Raw genomic sequence first — 22,575 nt, forward strand, 5'->3', positions numbered from 1 at the left:
AATGACAACCATTAACTAAGAAATGTTAACTAATGTTTGGAGAGAAGTTGAGTATCGTTTGGACATTTTTCGAGCGACTAAGGGCAAATTTATTAATTATGTAAAAAAAGTTTGAGACAACAAATTTGAAAAATAAAAAACATAAACTGTAAGTAATTCTGTTTTAATTTAAACCATGTTCAAAACCGCACTATTCTTTTATGATAACCCTGTATTTATAATTAACATAGCAAGTCACTGCTCATACTATACATGTCCATACTACATGTATTCATACAGGTCTGTATCTATCTGGTATTTAATCATCATCCTCCAGTCTTGTTTTTGCTTTCCCTCATTTATCATGAATTTTCTGTGTTCAGCTGGATGCCGTTACAAATGAAAATGCAATTATTGTAAAACGTTATTCTAAAGGCCATGATTTAAGATAAATTGTTGAAACCTAACATTAGGGTTTTGACATATAATGGAAGTGCCCTTTCTTCCAACAACAGCTGTTGCAGTTTCAAGAATGCATTGTTCATCCTCTCCCAATTTTTATTATCTTCTACCTCTTTCCTTTCTCCTCGCATTCTGTGTCTTTGTACTGTTTAGAGATGTCTTCTTTTTTGTTATTTAATTTTTCAGATATTTTTTTCTGTATCTTTTTGGATTTTAAGACACTTCTCCTTCATAAATTGTGATCAATTTCTACATCTGCTATGGGGCAACTGTAATAATTCTTGCATTGATTTCTAAATCTGCTTTTCATTAGTATTTAGTTGATCTTGAATCTTCTCTTGTCAGTAAGCATTTTCTAAGTATATCTTTTTTGTCATAATGACAGAACATGATACTTGCCACATATGAATTATTCTTTGCACTGAATTCAATTAACATATCACCTTCTTCATTCCTATTTCCAAGACCGTAGTCTCCAGCTATATTCCTATCACTCACTTCACCCACTATAGCATTCATGTCTCAGGAAAATTTAATTAAGTTTTCCTGTTCTTTTACGCCGTTTATCATTCCTTCTACCACATTTTTTCCAATTTTATGACTAATTGCAGGACCATATATTTAACTATTATAATATCCTTTGGTTTAATGTCAATTCTGACTAGTATGATTCTTTCATTTAATTCCAGTTTCCCCTTAATTCATACTAACATTCTTGTTGATGATAATTGCCATTTCTCCATATCGCAGTTTATCATCAACTTCATATTCCTGTATTACTTATTCTGCAGCCACTGCTTCAGAAATCCCTCATTTTGCCCCCTCACCTCTTGATAGCCCTAACATGTCTGTTCCTACTCAGCCATGATTGAGAACAAAGTCAAGCCCGCATTGAAGAAGAAATGTCTGGGATGGCAGAGGAAAGGCATGCTTCTTCATGACATCTCTTTCCATTCTACTGTTTCCCACAATGTCTGTAGTTTTTACATTCCAAATCCCTATTATTTCTTTACTATTGCTAGCTGGTTTCTTGTTGGACAGATCCACCTGGAGATCAGAATGATCTACAATTCTAGATTGCTTTGTTAAAGTGTTTTCAGTGAACTGCTAATACTATCATCTTAAATGAAGTGGTTTTTGGTTGCCTTCTTCAACTTTTGGCATTGACTAATCAATGATTCATCTGCCTTTAGAGGCGATTTCTTACCTCAAGGGCAAGAGTGCCCTGACCCTGTACTCACTCATTCACACTTACAGAAAGTATTAATTGAAATTATCACCACCACATAAAACTAATTCAATATATATTCTGATTGTTTTATATTCTACTGTTTTGTAAGATACTTTACATATGTATATAAGTAATAGATTTGATAAAACATCTGATTATTTAATATTAATTGAAAATTGTAATTTAGAATCGTATTATTTTTGGATTTTCTAGTTTAATTTTATCTACATTAAAGTTAACTACCGTATGACTGAAAAATAGACTCTCAGAACAACATATACACTGAGGCATACATGCTTGATCTTAAATAAACTGCAAAAAATTCTTATCTTTTAGTTCATTACTCTCAGATATTGTCGTACAATATTCTCGCTAAGTCAACGTTGATCATTTCGTTTTTTTGTTGCCTATCATTTAATCGTTCTTTGGTTTGATATAATTCTTTTGATCTTAATTTATGTACATGTTTTCTAGTTTTTTTAATTTTCTCTTTTTATATTCATCATCCTCTCTTAATCTTTTTATTCTTTCCTTGGTGTTAATGTTTTCTTCCTCTTTTTATTTATCATATTCTTTTAATTTGTTTATTCTTCCCTTGTTCTTTACAGTTTCTCCTCTTCATATTTATCTTCTTGTTTTTTTGAGATATATTTCTTCATGTTATCTTTCTTTTTCCTGTATGTTTGTTTCTTTTTCATTTTTGGTTCACTAAATAATCCAGTAATAAAAACTGAATATTTTACATCATATGGCCAAAATTAACATTTGTAACCAGTATACAGGAGTTCACTGAATAGAATATTTTATAAACTTTTATCTATACGACACACCAGAAATCGAAAAGTTTTGTTAATCAGCAACTCACGAAGATACAAATAATACTGATCTAGTAATACAAAATAAAGGGGCTTTTACTCAATCCTAATATTTCATGTAAGATTGTTGGATTAATAATTGTATAAATATATGATGTTAATAAAAACTAATATTTCAGCAATTGTGTAACTGTCCACTTTATTAAAGAATTAGAGGATTGTATCTCACTTTCAAATGAAATAAGTTTAAATGAACTGTAGCAAAAAATGTGTATATGTAATTTAATAGGTGTATAGTCATGTGGTTCCACAACAGATTTTCAATGCTCAGTTCATATACATTAATACATTTTTTTCCTATCGGACTCAGTTTTTTGTAATTGAAATTTCTTTTGAAACAAAAAATGTATGATGATAATACATTACATGCATTTTATACTCACCTAAAATCTATTTCTTTTGGATTTTCTGCTGTAATTTGCTTAGGTAGATCTCTCTTTAGATTCCAACAGTAGTCTGCTAACATTTATCATGTTTCCATTGTAGATATCTCTTTTGGTGAAAGCGTTCTCCATGTTCATCACTGATAGCGCCGAGATTGTTAGGGAAAAAATCCAAATGTGAATATAAGAAATGGATTTTGAGTGACATATTACATCCAAGTTCTTTGTAGTGTTGAAGGAATTCATTCACTCATAAGTTCTCTGTAGTTACTGGTCTTATGGTTCCCAAGGAAGTTGTGCCACATTTTGAAATGATTTTCATGCAGCAACCTCCAAGTCATTTAAACATTTATCTCTCATTAGTTTTCTTATTTGTGATCCAACAAATATACCTTTCTTTATTTTAGCATCGCTTATAATAGGAAATTTGTTTTTTAGAAATTGAAACCGTGCACCATTACGATCCATTGCTTTAACAAAATTTTTGAATAAACCTATCTTAATGTGTAGTGGTGGAAGATAAACTTTTTCTGATTTTACTAATGCCTAAGTAACAACATTCTTCTCTCCTGCAGTCAGTACCTCTCTCTTGAGCCACTGCTCTTTTATGTAATCGTTTTTCCTATCCCTGCTGTCTCACTCGCACAAAAAGCAATTGAACTTAGTCTACCCAAGCTGCAGTCTTAGTAAAAGTGCTATTACTTTCAAATTTCCACAAATATGCCATAAATATTTTTCTGAATCCTACTCAATACAAGTTTCGTATTTTCATAAGATTCTTTCATGTGAACAGTGTATGCTAATGGTACTGATGGTGTTCATTTCCAATGTGTAGTAGAACAGCTTTCAAACTAATCTTTGATGAGTTAATAAAAAGTCGCCATTCGTCAGGATGGGCATTTGTCTCAAAGCTTCCAGTAAAGAGTCCACATCATTACAGTATAGTAATTTTTTGTATTGAGAGAAGAAATGTTCAAATTCTGACTCCATCACAGAAAGCACTTATTTTAATCTTTGGCTGTAAAAGATACGATCCTTTCAGTCTTGATGTCAGTATTTCTGCATCATTCATTGATAAATTTAGAATTATGAACCAAATCATTTAATTATGATTGATTAATTAAATGGGGTTCAGTATATCTATGTTGTATAAAGTTTGGATCTCTTTCTTCATTGCCTGATAAGTCAGTACAAGATTTGACATTTTCATCTTTATCTAAGTTCCATGTTTCTAGTGGTACTGGATTGGAAACTCTCGGCTGTGTGACACTGGCAGCATGATGGAGGGAATATCTGGGTATTTAACAGTACATCTAGTTTTCACTGTTATCCCAGATACCTTTATTACACAAAAATAACAGTCTGTGGTGTGATCCTTCGGTTCTCTCCAAACCATTGGAATTGCAAATGACATGTGACCATTTAGCCAACCAGTTACACAAGATTCATATGACTTTTTTATCAGTGGAGTTATATTTTTTCCTGAAACTTCATTACCTGACCACAGTTATAGCAGAAATTGTTTGGATGATTAATGCATTACAATTACTAATATTATTGAAAAAGAGACACTTTATAAACACTAATTATTAAACATTCACTCACTTTACTGAACAACATATACCCGCAAATATGAAAGCCACAAAATTGAATGTTACACACAAGAACTTGCACTTAATGAGAATTAAAAATATTTCTCTAGTCTATACAACAGTTTTAAGTAAATATAATAATGACAGAAATAACTAAGAAAATAGAAAGAATGAGTCATATTCTTATACATTTTAATTAGTGTGTAAATAATAAACATGATGACTAATGTCTAAAAAATCAATGTGGCAACAATTAAAGGACTGTATTAAATTAATAAAAGCTACTTTGTTGATACAAAATACAATAAATTATGCTCACAAAATGCTATGCTTATGGAGTTCATGCATGACACTCCTAAAAATATGAGTGGTAGTTACAAAAACATTAAGCTCGATAGAAGAATTCTGATTTCATATTTGAAATCAGCATGAAAAATACTATCAGAATTGGTTATTCTCTCTCATTTAACACTATAAGAATCAGTTATTCTCTCTTGTTATTTCTCGTTCAACTTCGTTTTTATGTAAGTTGTGGGTTTCATTCAGCTCGCTACTGAAGTACTGGAGTTAATTTTACCCTGATGACCTATGCATGTAACTACTGTGTTATACTGAGTGAACATTGACATAATATGCTAAAAGAGATTTATTTAAATGTAACTGAAATATCTTATATATATCTTAACGTTGTATTAATGGGTAGTTTTAAGTTAACCTTTGAAGTAATATTTCCTGTTTTATGTTAGAACCATAATAATCTATTTAGTTGTTCGTCCATAAATGTCTTAGGCCTATATCTTTTTTAGTACTCTATTGTAGAAGTTAAATTCCTGATAAATCATTGTATATTTTGTTTTGCGTTTTATTTAGGCATATAAATATATCTGTTTCAGGAAATTATTATTATAATAGTACAAACTGACTGTACCGTAAAGGCAATATGCTAAAAAATATGGAACAATAGTGGTACAAGTTGATGCCATTATACAACATATAATTATTATTATCTTATTTTAATTAAACATTATTATTTATTATGCAGTGTTATTACAGTATATACAGTCTGAAATCTTGTTCCTTTTAATGCAGATTTGACCTTGGGGAACAGATAAGTCACATGGTACCTGGTCAGGCGAATAAGATGGATGGTCTAACACTGGGATGTTATACTTGGCTAGAAATGTCTTGACAGACAATGCAGTGTGAGCCGGTGCTTTATCCTGATGAAGAACCCTTGACTTGTTCTTCTACAACTCAGGTTGTTTTTTCTTATTTTTCCATGGAGTTGAGCCTACCTTGGATAAAGACAAGAATAGTTAACAGACTATCAGATCAGATTACCATTTTTTCAGTATTTTTATCCATTTTTGAAGGGCAACTTAGGTAAACATCATCTTCAACATCTTTTTGGCCATCTTGGAAACGCTTGAACCACTCAAAAACCCATGCACATGATAAACATTCATTGCCGTAAACTTGTTTTAATAAAAGATAAGTTTCAGTAGCGGTTTTTCCAAGTTTTATGTGAAATTTCACAATAATTCTTTGCTCTAGTAAAACACTTATCATTTTTTTGGCAAAACAAAAAAAGATATTATCCAAATGAAGGCCACAACAATTGAAAGAGAAGGCTTCATGCTGCACAACTGTCTGTCACACAAATCTTCTGTACCAGCATTAGTCTCATTATTTAATAGCTACACCTCTTATAAACATTTTTAAAAGTTAATGAAATTAATGAATCAGTATATTTAAATTTAAAAAAATAGATGAAGTCTGATTCAAACCAATGTGCCTTTCCTTGTAAGATCAAAATATTTCATTAATTAAAATTTTATTTGTCTATAACTCTGGAACCAATTAAAATATGTACCACATATGATATATCTTTGAAAAGCTCTCAATAAGGGTTATTACTACTGTTAAGAAAAAGTCCAAAATCATTTTTTTTTTTTTGATTTTGGGCTTTTTTGGACATTTTTGGTTCAGTTGATTGCAATCAAAAGAGAAGGCCACGAGAAATTAAATTTTGTTGATCAGTGTTATCTTTGTTAATTAATTTTAATTCCAAAAATGTTCAGTTCATAGTTAAATTTTGTATTTTTATTTTCTCAGTACCAATGATGTCAACAATCAAAATGGCCATCTAGTGTAACATTTTTTTTTGTAAAAAATTTAGAGGATTTTTGTTTGATTTCTACAGGTTTTTTTTAGTTAATATAACCATATAAAGTTCAGTAACCAATTTCAGGTCAGTTTCGAATTCTAAATATAATTTACTGAATTTTGAGATTATATCACTTTAAAGAAATATTTAATTGAGTTTGATGCTAAAACAAAAAAAAACCATGTCTACAAGTTAAAACACACCAAACTGGATGAGTTTCAACCTTTTTGTAGTAAACTGCTTTATGTTCAGGAAGGAAGTTGTTCATAAATATAACAAAAAAATGTTAAATTATTATTATTTATTATTTTAATAGACATCAATTAAAACCAACATTGAAAGTGGTTTAATTACAACCAAAAATATGTTCATAATTTATCCATTGTACGTACACTAATGAAGCCTTCTAAAAGTTTGCAATTGTTCAAGCAATGCTAAGACAGACTTCAAAGAACTTAATGGTAGATTTTGAAATTAGTATCAAATATTCTGATGAAACAGGAAAGGCCGAAATAGGGTTTATTAAATCTGAAATAGATATTTAATTTGTGTCCTAAAATATGAGAAAAATGAAAGCAAAAATAAATCATTAATTTACTTAAAAATAAAGGTGCCAGTAAAAGTATTGTATGATTTAACAGCACCTATAAAATGGTAAAGAATGGCCACATGATAAAAATAATAACCCTCTTTCTGTTTCATTTGAATATAAATAGGTTAATAGTAGTTCTCTATAATCTTCAGTTCTAAGGAGAATGCAGGCTAATTATTTCTGATGCAGTCATGCCAAAATTTTAATGTTAAGTCAGATATGATCAATCATTTCCAGAATAAATACTCTAACACAGTGACCTAGGCTTTACTGTTTGTCAAAAGTTTTATATCTCAAAATTATTGAATTAAATCCCAGGATTCCGATCAGGGAAAGTATTTTGAAGATTACTGATTGTCCAGTCTATTGATTCATTTAGAATGAGTATATATGGTTAACACGTATGTGTAAAACAAACTGCTGTTCAATTTTAATAAAGACTTTTATAAATAAAATTGATGGAATAGCAAAGTATCCATCTCCTTTATGGATTCCTTGCTAATCTTTGGTCAAAAGCTGACAATAAAGCTTGATGATACAAAAGCTAAAAAATAATTCCCATGATTTTTGTTAAGAAACATGAATAACAATTTTGCTGTTTTACTCAAAATTTAGTGATATTTACTTATGAAACTGAAAATAAATAGTTAGCATTTTTGATTTAAAATTTCTTTCTTACCTCCATGGAGGTATATTGTAAACATGAAGCAGTAGTTTTAAGCTGTCTTAAGGATGTGATATTTTTTCAGGTTTCATATCATGCTGAAAATTGTTGACTTTCACAAAAATAATACTATTGTAAATAAAAATATTTAAAAATCTCTTGTTTAAAGATACTGGTAAAGAACTAATTATGAGATTAAGATCAACTTGTTTTCCTGGCTTCACCGTTACACATAGTGGTTTATTATTTTTTTGTAATTGTTTAATTATTTGTGTTATTCAAATTACAGTGGATGGTGGCCATAGAGCTGTTATATTTGATCGGTTTATGGGAATAAAGAATCAAGTTGTTGGTGAAGGAACACATTTCTTCATTCCATGGATACAGCGACCTATAATATTCGATATTCGTTCTCGACCTAGAAATGTTCCAGTTATAACTGGAAGCAAAGGTAATTTCTATTTTGATACTTCCATTAAAATTTTTTTCGTTCTATCTGCAATTTGTTTGTTGAATTTAAAAAATATATATTCATAACCTGATATTTATATTTCATTTTATTTAATGTTATTATCAGTAACTGCATTGTAACTTTTAATATTATACTTATTTGCTTCTTCATAATAAAAAATATTTAAGGATATGTTAATATGATTTAATTAGCGAATAGCTTAAAATTTATGTAGTATAATTTGTTAGAAAAAATTGTTAAGTTTCATAATGAAATATGTTACATGTTAAGTCAGTACACAGTTGTAATCTATTTTTTTTACCAACATATTGTTCTCTTAAGACAGACATATTGTTTTATTTTATCAGTGCAGTAAAATTTTAGAAAATTAAGCTAAGAGAACTCTTTTAAAGAGATATAGTAACTTATCATTGATTATGATTATTTTGAGATCTTGTCTGGTTTATTGATAATAGTTCTAAGTTGAAATCCAGTTAAAGGAGCATAAAGATTAAAGGAGCAGTTAAAGGAGAGTTAAAGGAGCATTAAATCATAAAGATTTAATTGACAATACTTCAAGAAAGGACCCATCCTTTCTTGAAAAAAAAGCCAATTATATTAAAAGAGAAGCCCTTCTCTTTTAATATAATTGGAATAATCTAGTTTGTAAAGTAAATTGGTTAGTTTATCCCGCAAAAGGTGTGTAAATAGCCAGTTGTATTGACTGTTTATAAAACACAATTGAATAGTACGTCTGATCCTATTGAAAAAATGGATTTGTTTTGTGGTAGTTAAAATCAGTCCTTAACTGCTAAGATTAAGGACTGATTTTTATATTTGAAAGAACATACTTTTACCTTCATTTATTGTAGATAACTTTGAGTGAAAATGTGTAATCAAAATTATAGTTAGTATTGATCAATTATAATTGATTAATTATTCTATGACCAGTTGCTGAGTTATTACCATTTGTGTACTATGGCATATATTTAAAAGAAACTTCTGTACTTCTAAATAGGATGTTATATTTTGTCACTTTACAAAACTTTTTTAATCACTTCAGGCCAATCGGTAACTGCCTAGAAGATGTTGCCTTGGTTGGCCTAAAGTGATGCGGCGACGACTATCCACTCACCCTTCAGCAAGTCCACCCTTTGGACCTTCCCAACGGGTCTCTCCTGAGTCATTGAAGTAACATGATCACCGCTTGTGGTTATCATGATGCTTCTCCCCAGAAGGGCTGTCCTTCCCAGCCCTACTCCTAATTGGGGTTCGGACCCCAACCCCCTGGTGGGGGTATGCAAAAGAGCATAACCCTACCCGACCCTTGCGTGAGGCCCTTACACATCAAGGGTCCTTCATACGTCATCAGAGTGTCCCAACTCAGTCTTGCGTGACTAGCTACCTCCCTGGCTCTGCACAGTTCCATGCTTCGATCCCTCTGGCAACCTTATTTTTTTCACCAGTCCCTTTTTAATATTTAATATAAACACTGTGCCTCACCCACCTCTCATTCGGCACACCTTATTTAACGACATGTTACAAGCACTTCCTTATGTTATGCTGGTTACCCAGCGTTTTATATACAGCATCAGTTCTTCCATCACTTAGTTATGTACATCCATGTACAAACTTTTTAGGAGTACGTATCTGTTTGGTACATTGGCCTTTTGTTTTGTTTGCAACTACAAGCTGTTGAAACACAACAGAGTATCACCTTATGCTCCAATTATGGACATATATCACTTAACAACCTTATCATATTGTTCATAACATACAGTATGTAGGATCATCTATCACCATGGTTTCTGTAATGTTCTCACCTCAATTATTAGCCTGTAAACTGGCATTTAAAGCATGTAGAAGAATTGAATGAAATATTTGCACAAAAAATTAACTATAGCAATGCCCAAAAAATTGTTCTTGATTTCGTTCGCTTTGTGAGAAAAAAATAAACCCAGATAGTTTAAAAAGTGTCTCGTGTAAGCTGTATGAAGTTAAAAAGTACTATTATTATCTATACATCAAAATTAAAAAACTTCTGTTTGAAATTGTGTATTATTTTTTCAGATTTACAAAATGTTAACATTACACTTAGAATTTTATTTAGACCTTTACCTGATCAACTTCCAAAAATCTACGCAACACTTGGTGTTGATTATGAAGAAAGAGTTCTGCCTTCTATTACCACTGAAGTTCTTAAAGCTGTAGTTGTATGTATTTTTCTTTCTTTCTGTTAATATTTATATTTTATATTTTTTAGTGTTATTTTATTGTTTATTTTATGTTTGTATGAATATGTTGTACATGTTGATTAATCTGATATATTTATTTTTTGCAATATTCCTTAAATTACATATATGTTCAGCCTACTTTCCCAGTTTTAATTTATTTATTCTCATCCATCATGTAGTCTCCTTTGAGCTTCTATATATTCTGTTGGGGTCTGTGAAAAAACAACTTCATATAATGCAGATCTTTCATATTGTGTCTTTATTATTTAATGATGGTCACACAAAGAGTAATGTTTTAAATTCAAATTCTAATTCTTTTATAATGTTTAAAATTTTTTTTTAAATTCAGCCTGTAAGGCTGGTCGTGTGGCCAGAATGGAAAGTACAGGGTGATTCAAAGAAACGGGAAATAAAAAAAAATTAAATAATGTTAATGAAAAATTTTTTTAGAAAATGAATTTTATTTCATGTAATTGTACAAATGTTGCCATTTTAGGATACATACATTTTAGTTTATTTTTTAAAGATGACATCATGCAGGTGACCTCCTCTTCTATGTAAACACTCGTGAGGTTTGACGTAACATCTCAACTGGAATTTCCGCAATTGCTTCTCGGATCTTTGCCTTCAGTTCTTCCGTTGTAGCAGGTCTACTGTGGAACACTTTGCTTTTAAAGTGACTCCACAAAAAGTAATCACAAGCTGAGAGATCAGGCGATCTGGGAGGCCATCTAATGTCACCATTTCATGAAATGACATGTTGTTCAAACAATCTGTGTACAGCTGCCATCAATATTCGTGCAGTATGTGATGTTGCTCCGTCTTGTTGAAACCAGGCTGTGTTAAGAATTGGTGGAAATCTCTTTTGTTGTTCCACAACAAAGGTTTCAAGCATGGCTACGTAACGAGCCGACGTCACTGTAATCACAAGACCGTTGTCATCCTCAAAAAAATTAGGGCCTATAACACCGTAAGATGACATAGCACACCGCACGGTCACTTTCTGGCTGTGCAACGGATGCTGGTGTAGCTGCGTAGGATTTTCTTGTGCCCAGTATCTGAAATTTTGTTTGTTAACAAATCCACTGAGGTGGAAATGCGCTTCGTCTGACATCCACAGTTCGTGAACAAATTCTTCGTTATCATTTATCTTCTGAAGCATTGCATTACAGAATTGTGCTCGCACAACTGTATCGTTTGGTTTCGGTTCCTGGACGATCTGCAACTTGTATGGATGGAATCGCAAGTCCTTCACTAACATTCTACGAACACTTGAACTATGCAATTGTAAAGATGTTGAGAGACGACGGATTGACCGATCTGGACTTCGTGTGACAGCATCTTGTAAAGCTTCAACATTCTGTGGTGTACAGACGGTTTGATCACGGCCTGGCGTTTTCTTTTTCATTGCCGAACCAGTTTCCTCAACATTAGATATCCATGTTTTAATTGCATGTGCTGATGGAACATGGTGCCGTCCCAGATTAAAATGACGGCGAAATTCTCTACGCGCTCCCTCCACACTGTCATTGTTTTTGTAAAACTCTTTGATAGCAAATGCACGTTGCGCACCACTTCAAGGATCCATGACAACTAAATGGCAGGTTGGGTTAGAGAGGCTGGCGCCACTTATCAAGTGGTACCAATCGCCCACGGCTACCAACACAACTTTCAAAATTTCCCGTTTCTTTGAATCACCCTGTATTATACCATCCAGATGGGTGTTACATACAAACTCAGAACAGAAAGGAAGAGGGAATACCTAGACTGACTAGAGTAGAAATGGAATTGCCTGCTAGTTTTGTTTTGGGTGTTTCCACTCTATTCAGTTTTGTTTTGGGTATTCCACTCTATTTTTGCCAGAGACAACTGGAAAAATATTGTTGAAAAGGACAAGGTTTCTCCGTGGACTGTAGTATCAGTAATAAAAATATTTTTTCAATAGTCAGTCTAATATGTGTAATTGTCCAACTCAAAGCTTATAAAATTTGCAAGGATGAATTAGTATCGAGAGTTTTATGGAAGTCTCTTCTTTTTCCTAAGCACCATTCCTGCCTATGAGCAGGGCTGATGATATGTAATGCGCTACCATTTTGTTCAGTTTGCCACATCCTCAGCTGGACATTGATGGTGCACATATCTTCATTTATGCTATCTAACCATTGCTTTTTAGGTCGTCCATGTGACCACCATCCTACTGGATTCAAATGGAATGCAGTTTTGGCCACTGATTGGTTATTGCTGTGCAAAATATTGCCAAATCATTGCAATCGTGCTTCTCATTTTCTCAGGTATTGGCTCGACACCAGTTGCCTTTTGCACATCCACTTTTGTGATGCGGCCAAATCAGGTTAAGCTGATTGACCATCACAGCATGCACATTTCCATAGTGTGCAAGACTTTTTCATGTTTTTTTTCTGGCCAGCACTTAGCTCCGTACGTCTTGCAAACTTTTGATTTCAAGTACACTGGAATTCTACACTCACAAAGAATGCCAGTGACCTTCTGCTACTTTTATGCAAATACTTATTGATAAGTTTTATTTTCAAGTAAGGTTTAACTAATTTAAATAGTAATTTAATCATTATATTCTTCTAACAAGGTTGTTAGAAGTACATTATAAGAAACTCATACTTCTAAAACGGTTTGATAAATCAAGTTTAATTAAAGAAATATAGAAAGCTCTGAAAAATACAAGCAACTAGAATGTTAAAATATTCAATCTTCTCTACTCAGTGGGTACTGTGACCAGCTAACCAACTGGTTTTGATAAATTTTTACCAATCACAGGTTTCATTAACTACCTATCAGATTTGCTTACTCTGATTTAAATAATATTGTTACTCTAAAGGTATTTTACATTTTAAATGTAACATGTGAGAGGGTGGAAGTAATAATGGCATCTTAACACTGCAGTCAAGAGGGACTTAGTATGCATATAACAATGTCAGATTAAGGTATATGGTGCTTTCACATAATTATTAATAACAGTTTAAAGTGTGTGCTATAGTAATTGAGAAACCCATCTGATGTGAAGTACACTCAGTTATGATTCCTATTACTCAAAACCTGTAAAATGGTCAAAGATATGATACTTTCCAATTTAAACTCATATTTTCCTAATTTTTTTTTGTGTTCACTTAGACGTGTGTTAAAAAAAATTTATATTTTAATAGTAGTAGTTCCCCTGTAGGGGAACTACTATAGTAGAAATCTCAGCCCTGTAGGGGAAGACCAACCTGCCTTGTGATGCTTCCAGTCCCCCCCCCCTCGTTCATACCCGCTGATGGGCTTTAACATAAGAGTAGTGGTTGAAATATTTAAATTTGTGAAAGTTTTTTTTCTGTTACCAGTTCCCTGAACTTCAGCCATCTCTACCTTTCTTCCAGGTTTTGGTGTTAAACCCTGATCTGGCTTGGCATTTCCCATATTCTTAAAAAATTTTTTCCCATCTTTAAAAAAAAAATAGGTATAGTAGCTCTAGTATGTAGTACTAGATGAAATATATAGCTAGTCTATAACTCTAGACATAGTACTTGTTGAAATGAGTAAATAAATTAGTATGACTGTTGATTGCTTTCCTTCTGTTAATTATTAAACTTCAGTGGATTTTTTTTTTGAAGTTTTATTTCAGGATGCATTTTGAAAAGAACAAAATTGTATTAAGGTATAAATTGTTTTTTAGGCTCAGTTTGATGCTGGTGAATTAATCACACAGCGAGAGTTAGTTTCACAAAGAGTCAGCGAGTATTTGGTTGAAAGAGCTTCACAGTTTGGTGTCATATTAGATGATATCTCAATTGTAAGTCATTACTTCATATCATTTATATATAATGCTACATTTTAAATTTTCTTTTATCTAATTAATTAATAAGTATTTAGACATTTTTTGTTTTGTGTAGTTCATAAGATTGTTTTCCTGAGTTTTTATTTGCAAATATTAGTAATTGTATGGTTTAGTTATTGCAATGATGCTGGATATTAAACTAATTACTACTTTTAATTAAATAGCTTATTCTCTTTATTATTTCACAGTTATGTTATTATAAACACAACACTTTATTACTTAATTTACTTTATAACAACCTTTGTAACTTTATATTTAAATTATAAGAGAATAAGTTCACATCACTGAGTTTGCATCAGTTTGTGAATATATCCTAGATTGTATATGTTCTGTTTTTGTTTTGTGTCAGATTAAGTGAAAGAGGGCAGCAGTTCTTTCAGTAGTTGTTAAGGGCGTAAGTCAGGACGACTTAAACGGCCATATCAACGTCACTCAGTCCTCTGAGTACTGCGCAGCTGAAAGCAATGGAAAACTACAGCTGCTTTTTTTTCCAAGAAAACATATAGCTCCCTGCATTTTCATATAGCAATGATGGGAGGCGCCTTCCTTGGTAAAATATTCTAGAGGTAAACTAGTCCCCTGTTCAGATCTCCGGGTGGGTACTACTAAGGAAGGGGTCACCAGAAAATTAAAAAATAACATTCTACGAGTCGGAGCGTGGAATGTTAGAAGTTTAAACAAGGTTGGTAGGTTAGAAAATTTAAAGAGGGAAATGGATAGGATAAATGTAGATGTAGTTGGAATTAGTGAGGTTCGGTGGGAAGAGGAAGGCGACTTTTGGTCAGGTGATTTTAGAATAATTAACTCAGCTTCAAATAATGGGCAGGCAGGAGTAGGATATGTAATGAACAAGAAGATAGGGAAGAGTTTACAGTATTTCAAAATGCATAGCGATAGAATCATTGTAATAAGGATAAAATGAAAACCTAAATCGACAACGATTATTAACGTCTATATGCCTACAAGCCCCCATGATGAAGATGAGGTAGAGTGTGTATATGATGAAGCAATTAAACACGTAAAAGGAGATGAAAATTTAATGATAGTTGGAGATTGGAATGCAAGCATTGGAAAAGGCAAGGAAGGAATTATAGTGGGTGAATACAGGCTGGGCAAAAGGAATGAAAGAGGGGACCGACTTATAGAGTTTTGCACGAAGTATAATTTAGTAATTGCCTACACCCAGTTTAAAAATCATATTAGAAGAATATACACTTGGAAAAAGCCAGGCGATACTGCAAGGTATCAGATAGATTATATCATGGTTAAGCAAAGATTTAGAAATCAACTCGTTGACTGCAAAACTTACCCTGGAGCAGACATTGATAGCGACCATAATTTGGTGATAATGAAATGTAGATTGGGGTTTAAAAACCTGAAGAAAAGGTGTCAGATGAATTGGTGGAATTTAGAGAAGAGCTTGAGGAAGAGGAGGTAAAGAAGATTTTTGAGGAGGACATCGCAAGAGGTCTGAGTAAAAAAGATAAGGTAGAAAATGTAGAAGAAGAATGGGAGAATGTTAAAAAGGAAATTCTTAAATCAGCAGAAGCAAACTTAGGCGGAATAAAGAGAACTGGTAAAAAACCTTGGGTTTCAGACGATATATTGCAGCTGATGGATGAACGTAGAAAATATAAGAATGCTAGTGAAGAAGAAAGTTAAAGGAACTATAGACAATTAAGAAATGCTATAAACAGGAAGTGCAAACTACCAAAAGAAGAGTGGATTAAAGAAAAGTGTTCAGAAGTGGAAAGAGAAATGAACATTGGTAAAATAGACGGAGTATACAGGAAAGTTAAGGAACATTTTGGGTTACATAAATTAAAATCTGATAATGTGTTAAACAAAGATGGTACACCGATTTATAATTCGAAAGGTAAAGTCAATAGGTGGGTGGAATATATTGAAGAGTTATACGGAGGAAATGAATTAGAAAATGGTGTTATAGAGGAAGAAGAGGAAGTTGAAGAGGATGAAATGGAGAAACAATACTGAGATCTGAATTTAAGAGAGCATTAAAAGATTTGAATTGCAGAAAGGCTCCTGGAATAGACGGAATGCCTGTCGAATTACTGCGGAGTGCAGGTGAGGAAGCGATTGATAGATTATACAAACTGGTGAGTAATATTTATGAAAAAGGGGAAGTTCAGTCAGACTTCAAAAAAGTGTTATAGTCATGATACCAAAGAAAGCAGGGGCAGATAAATGTGAAGAATACAGAACAATTAGTTTAACTAGTCATGCATCAAAAATCTTAACTAAAATTCTATACAGAAGAATTGAGAGGAGAGTGGAGGAAGTGTTAGGAGAAGACCAATTTGGTTTCAGGAAAAGTATACGGACAAGGGAAGCAATTTTAGGCCTCAGATTAATAGTAGAAGGAAGATTAAAGAAAAACAAACCAACATACTTGGCATTTATAGATCTAGAAAAGGCATTCGATAACGTAGACTGGAATAAAATTTTCTGCATTTTAAATAATTAGGGTTCAAATACAGAGATAGAAGAACAATTGCTAACATTTACAGGAACAAACAGCAACAATAATAATTGAAGAACATAAGAAAGGGAGTCCGACAAGGATGTTCCCTGTCCCGGTTGCTTTTTAATCTTTACATGGAACTAGCAGTTAATGATGTTAAAGAACAATTTAGATTCGGAGTAACAGTACAAGGTGAAAAGATAAAGATGCTACGATTTGCTGATGATATAATAATTGTAGCCGAGAGTAAAAAGGATTTAGAAGAAACAATGAATGGCATAGATGAAGCCCTACGCAAGAACTATCGCATGAAAATAAACAAGAACAAAACGGAAGTAATGAAATGTAGTAGAAATAACAAAGATGGACCACTGAATGTGAAAATAGGCGAAGAAAAGATTATGGAGGTAGAAGAATTTTGTTATTTGGGAAGTAGAATTACTAAAGATGGACGAAGCAGGAGCGATATAAAATGCCGAATAGCACAAGCGAAACAAGCCTTCAGACAGAAATATAATTTGTTTACATCAAAAATTAATTTAATTGTCAAGAAAAGATTTTTGAAAGTATATGTTTGGAGTGTCGCTCCATATGGAAGTGAAACTTGGACAATCGGAGTATCTGAAAAGAAAAAATTAGAAGCTTTTGAAATGTGGTGATACAGGAGAATGTTAAAAATCAGATGGGTGGAAGTGACAAATGAAGAGGTGTTGCGGCAAATAAATGAAGAAAGAAGCATTTGGAAAAATATGGCTAAAAGAAGAGACAGGCTTATGGGCCACATACTAAGGCATCCTGGAATAGTCGCTTTAGTATTGGAAGGACAAGTAGTAGGAAAAAATTGTGTAGGCAGGCTACGTTTGGAATATGTAAAACAAATTGTTAGGGATGTAGGGGGTATACCGAAATGAAACGACTAGCACTAGATAGGGAATCTTGGAGAGCTGCATCAAACCAGACAAATGACAAGACAAAAAACCTATCAATATTTATCATCTTATATTAGATAGTAAAATGTCTTTTTGGTTTTATAAAAACCAAACTCCAATTTATATTTTTGTATTCTTTGGGCGTTGCTCCTTTTCTATTTGAGATAAATTTTACTTTAATTGTTGTTAAGTAATGATCTGAATTTACATTTACTCTTTTTTTATCATTAACTTAATTTTTAAGAAAATGTCACACTGTTTTTTTTAATTTCTATATTTTTTGGTTGTTTGCTAATGTGAGTGAGCATTAAGTTCAGGTTATAATAATATTCATGTAGTCTAATTAATAATCTTCCTCCATTTTAATTGGTTCATTTGAGAGCAAAATATTTTTATGTTTTAGAAAAAATTTCTCTAACTACTTGAACATTGAAACCTGTAAAAGACATTAATTTTTCCAAAAAAAGAAAATGCTTTTGTTTATAATTGCATTTGAGTGTTTTTCAAAAAGCTCTGATTCCTGGAAACCATGCTTGTTGGGCTCACCAAAATCTGTGCTCATCTCCACTCTCTTAACAGAGGCAGATTTTCCTGAAGGATTAATACCACAGTAATTTGATTTCTGAATAACTTGACCATCATATTTATAAAATTGTTAGAAATTCTAGGGTAGGTTGTAATTAAATGTGGGATCCATGCAATCTAAAATTAATATTATTGCATAACTTATAAAGGGTAATAATTTCCATTGAATAATTTTAGCTGTATTGTTTTTGAATGATCAACATATTTTTCAAGTTAAATCAGGAGCAAGACAAGTATAATATAACTCATGTTCAATGATTACTCCTCCCCTTTTTTTAGATGTATCAACCATTTTTAAGATTTCTTGTTAGTAATGATTGTATTAATTTTTCTATGATTTTTTTTAGACACACTTAACATTTGGAAAAGAGTTCACGCAAGCTGTTGAATTGAAACAAGTAGCACAACAAGAAGCTGAGAGAGCTAGATTTCTTGTAGAAAAGGTATTTTTAATATAAAAAATTATAATCATTGTGTTAAATTGTGTTAACAGCAGTAGTTTAAAACTGAAATTTGTGTGGAAATTCATATTGGTTGAAATATTTTGAGAAATTCAGTTTAAATAAAAGCAAATGTAAGAAAAAAATTACTGTATAAAAGCAAAAACTTTTTATTATACCATTCCACAAATGTTTGTCTTCATTTTTGGTGATATAGTGCTATAATTAGTGATATAAGTGCTTGGGCTATACAATTTTATTTAATTGGTTTAACTGATTTATGAATGGTTGTTAATCAGCAGATATACTGATAAAATATATTATCATGCTCAACTTTTAAATTGGTTGGTAAATTTTCATTAGTGTCTCTAATTGTATTAGAAATGTTCTTAACTTTAAATTCATATGAACTGTGTGTAAACTTGAAAATTAAAATTATACATTGCCTTTCATTCCATTGAGCCTGAACTCTCAGCAGACCTTTTCTCTGTTTTTCCTCTTTTTCATTTATTCAAATGGGTTCTTTTTTAGACATAAAATTTGTTTTAGGTTCTTTTTAGATGTAAAAGTTTTTGTAGGTTACCCATTTTTTTTATGAATTATCACTGTAAAACCTTTGAAGTTTGAATGTCAAAATATGGAAATGGAATTATTTTGTAGCATATGAAAAATGTCATGCCTGACAGAGATTTGAACCTGGAATCCTTGATGAAAGGCCAAAATTCTACCACTCCAATCACAGATTGTTTCTAAATCTGAATTGTATAAAACTTATTATAAAATAGATTTTTTTTAAATAACACTGTTTTCAGAAACTTATTAAAAAAGTTATATATTTTATCAATTCCTTTTTTAAATTTTTTATGTTTTTAAGTCTGCATCAACTTAATGGTTATTAATTTCATATTTCAGAATTTTTAATTTATGAGAACCAGTTTATTTCTCCAATAAATATCCATTAAAGTAAAATTTTACTTTTAAAGTTTAAATCCTTATTTAATTTTATATATTTTATTTATTTTAATTTATTTACACATTACAAAATTAATTTATCATTCATTCATTATTCATTTAATAATTGTAAGAGGCATAAGCCTATTGTTACTATGTGAATAAAGAAATAATGATGTATATGAATCTTTTTATAGGCTGAACAACAGAAACAAGCTGCAGTTATTGCTGCTGAAGGTGATGCTGTTGCTGCTGAATTATTAGCCAAGTCTTTCGGAGATTCTGGTGAAGGTCTTGTAGAATTGAGACGTATTGAAGCTGCTGAAGACATCGCTTATCAGTTATCTCGTTCACGTCAAGTAGCATACTTACCAAGTGGCCAAAATATTCTTCTTAACATACCGTCTCAGTAGATTATTATAAATATATTTACTTTTGTATAACTTATAGATTGTAGACTATTTCTTTAATTAAATACAGGTAATAAGAAGAGTGACAAAAAAGTGTTCCATTTTATTCCCATTTATGATAATGAATTGAGATTTTCAGAGAAATAGATTAAAAGAGACATTAAGTACTATAATAAATCATTTCTGTGTTATTAATATTACAAATTTATTATTTACCTCCATAAAACCTTTTGTAAACACAGACATTAATTTTTGCATTTAATTTAAATTTCTTCTTACTAAGTGAATCAGGAATGTAATACACACATGTTCAGTTATTTTGTATTTTCTTTCCTTTTTTAGTTTAATTATTTCATAGGAAAAGTAAATAAAATTATAAATTGTATTACTAAAAAGTTGTATGTTATTGCGTTTGACATTTCTTTTTTTTAAACTGTTGAAAGCGTAAGTTGCAAAAAAAGATCTCTGATTAAGCAGGCTTATTTCCCGACCACACTATCCTGCTCTTTTAGTACTGATTAACATTATAGTCCTGAAATCCAGAAATGTAGCAAGCTTAAGAAACACTAAATGTATGAGGGATGCATTTCCCATGACTCCAGAATCGCTGGGAGATAATCAGTCACTGTTGATTATTCCATTACCTGTTAATGATAATTATTAATTCTTTATATTTTGTTATACAGATTCTTGTAATCTCGTGTATTCACAATTAATAAACATTTAATGAATTGTAATATCAATCAAAATAAGAATGAATAGACACTGTAGGAAATAAGATAAATTGCTGTTACCTTAATATACAAACATAAATATCATTTAGCCTCATTGTAGAAAGAGAAGAAGAATTAAAGTATTAATCATTTACTTAGTAATCCTGAGTTAGCCAGTATATATGTCTAGTTTGTCAAAAATAATAATTATTTTTATTTTTCTCGAATCAACATGTAATGTACATAGAGTATTATTATGCTATTAGTCTAGTAACCTTCAAAACACACTAGTGTTGCTGCATTGCAATACTCTACCTGCCCTACTCCATGAATTTGTGTTCTGTTTTATCCCTATCTCTAGTAAAAAGTAGTTCAATAGCCATGTAATTTTCTTTGTAATTGCAGTTTCTAATAATAGCATTCTTCATAATTTTTTAGTACTTTTATTTTTCATAACTTTTTTAGTGTATGTTAACTGCTTTTAATTGTTCACATTGAATGAATATGATGACAATATTAGTATTAGTAATATGGGAATTGAGAAAAGCTGGAGGAGTTTATTGAGTTGTTGGAGTTTATTAGATTCATTATCAGATGTTAATGTTCACTTAGCCAATATATGAACATGGAGAAAATTAGCCAGGATAAAAATGATTGTTTATTTCTCAGGTTTCCATTTACTGGCAATACAAAAATTAATTTTCTAATAGACATTGAACTAAAAATTTTTAATGTAATTTGTTATGGTAATTTTAATTTAATAAGATTACAAGTAAAATAAACCAATTTATCACTCAACAGCAAGCAGGTGTGATAGTAGCAAATCTTTTTTTAAATGCTCCTACTACTGGTGAATTTACAAGTTTTCTTTGCTAATTCTCCAGGTATATCAGAAAAAAAAACTTGAACAATGCTTGTATTAAACAAAGAAACCTATACTTGCAACACCTTTTCTGGCAGGTAATTGTATATAAATGATTTTTTAATCTTAACAAATATATTCACTTTTCACACAACAGTACTTACAATTCACAAACTCACCAAACCAAAATTGAATGAAATATGGGATGTTTACCTCATTAGAAATAAAAAAAATTTCAGCCTTTTATAATTTAGAGTATGATGTCACTATCAATGAGAGTCTATTTTTGTGTAAAGCGAGACTACGTGGGATATATGTTCCATTGAAATCTAGCATGCTAGATTTTAAACATGAAACATGCTTTCTGACTGAAGTCTACTATATATATTTATATGGAATAGCATAATGTAAATTGGAAAAGGGATTAAATTTTATGATTATAGTCTACAAGTGTTTTAGCTAGAATCATGATACTTACAAAGTCCAAATAAAGGCAGTGTCTCATGACAAGTGAATTATTATACATCCATCGTTTTCTAATAAACTGGTATTTATGGAATATTAAATTCAAATGGAAAAGACAACCCTCAGCAGATAAGACAAAACTTGAGAAAAGAGGAAATAAAAAAATTCAGACAAGTTAAACTTCTTGACGTGTAATGGTAGGATAAAGAGCAGTTAATGTGCATAATTGTGTAATTGTGCATAATTCTGAAATGGTTTCTG

General features: G+C 31.3%; 1 protein-coding gene across 2 annotated transcripts in view; it reads left to right on the plus strand.

Annotated features, from left to right (window-relative positions):
- The window catches only part of Phb1 (prohibitin 1), a 29,925-nt gene extending 9,256 nt beyond the window's left edge, over positions 1-20,669 (plus strand). For both annotated transcript variants that reach the window (XM_075356664.1, XM_075356665.1), the window contains exons 3-7: positions 8,235-8,396; positions 10,467-10,609; positions 14,316-14,432; positions 18,821-18,916; positions 20,062-20,669. In XM_075356664.1, the coding sequence (XP_075212779.1) occupies positions 8,235-8,396; positions 10,467-10,609; positions 14,316-14,432; positions 18,821-18,916; positions 20,062-20,277 (734 nt within the window). In that variant the 3' untranslated portion in view covers positions 20,278-20,669. The remainder of the gene's footprint in view (positions 1-8,234; positions 8,397-10,466; positions 10,610-14,315; positions 14,433-18,820; positions 18,917-20,061) is intronic.
- Positions 20,670-22,575: the final 1,906 nt, after the last annotated feature.

This window comes from Lycorma delicatula, chromosome 2 (assembly GCF_047948215.1).
Source record: "Lycorma delicatula isolate Av1 chromosome 2, ASM4794821v1, whole genome shotgun sequence".
Classification (NCBI taxonomy): domain Eukaryota; kingdom Metazoa; phylum Arthropoda; class Insecta; order Hemiptera; family Fulgoridae; genus Lycorma; species Lycorma delicatula.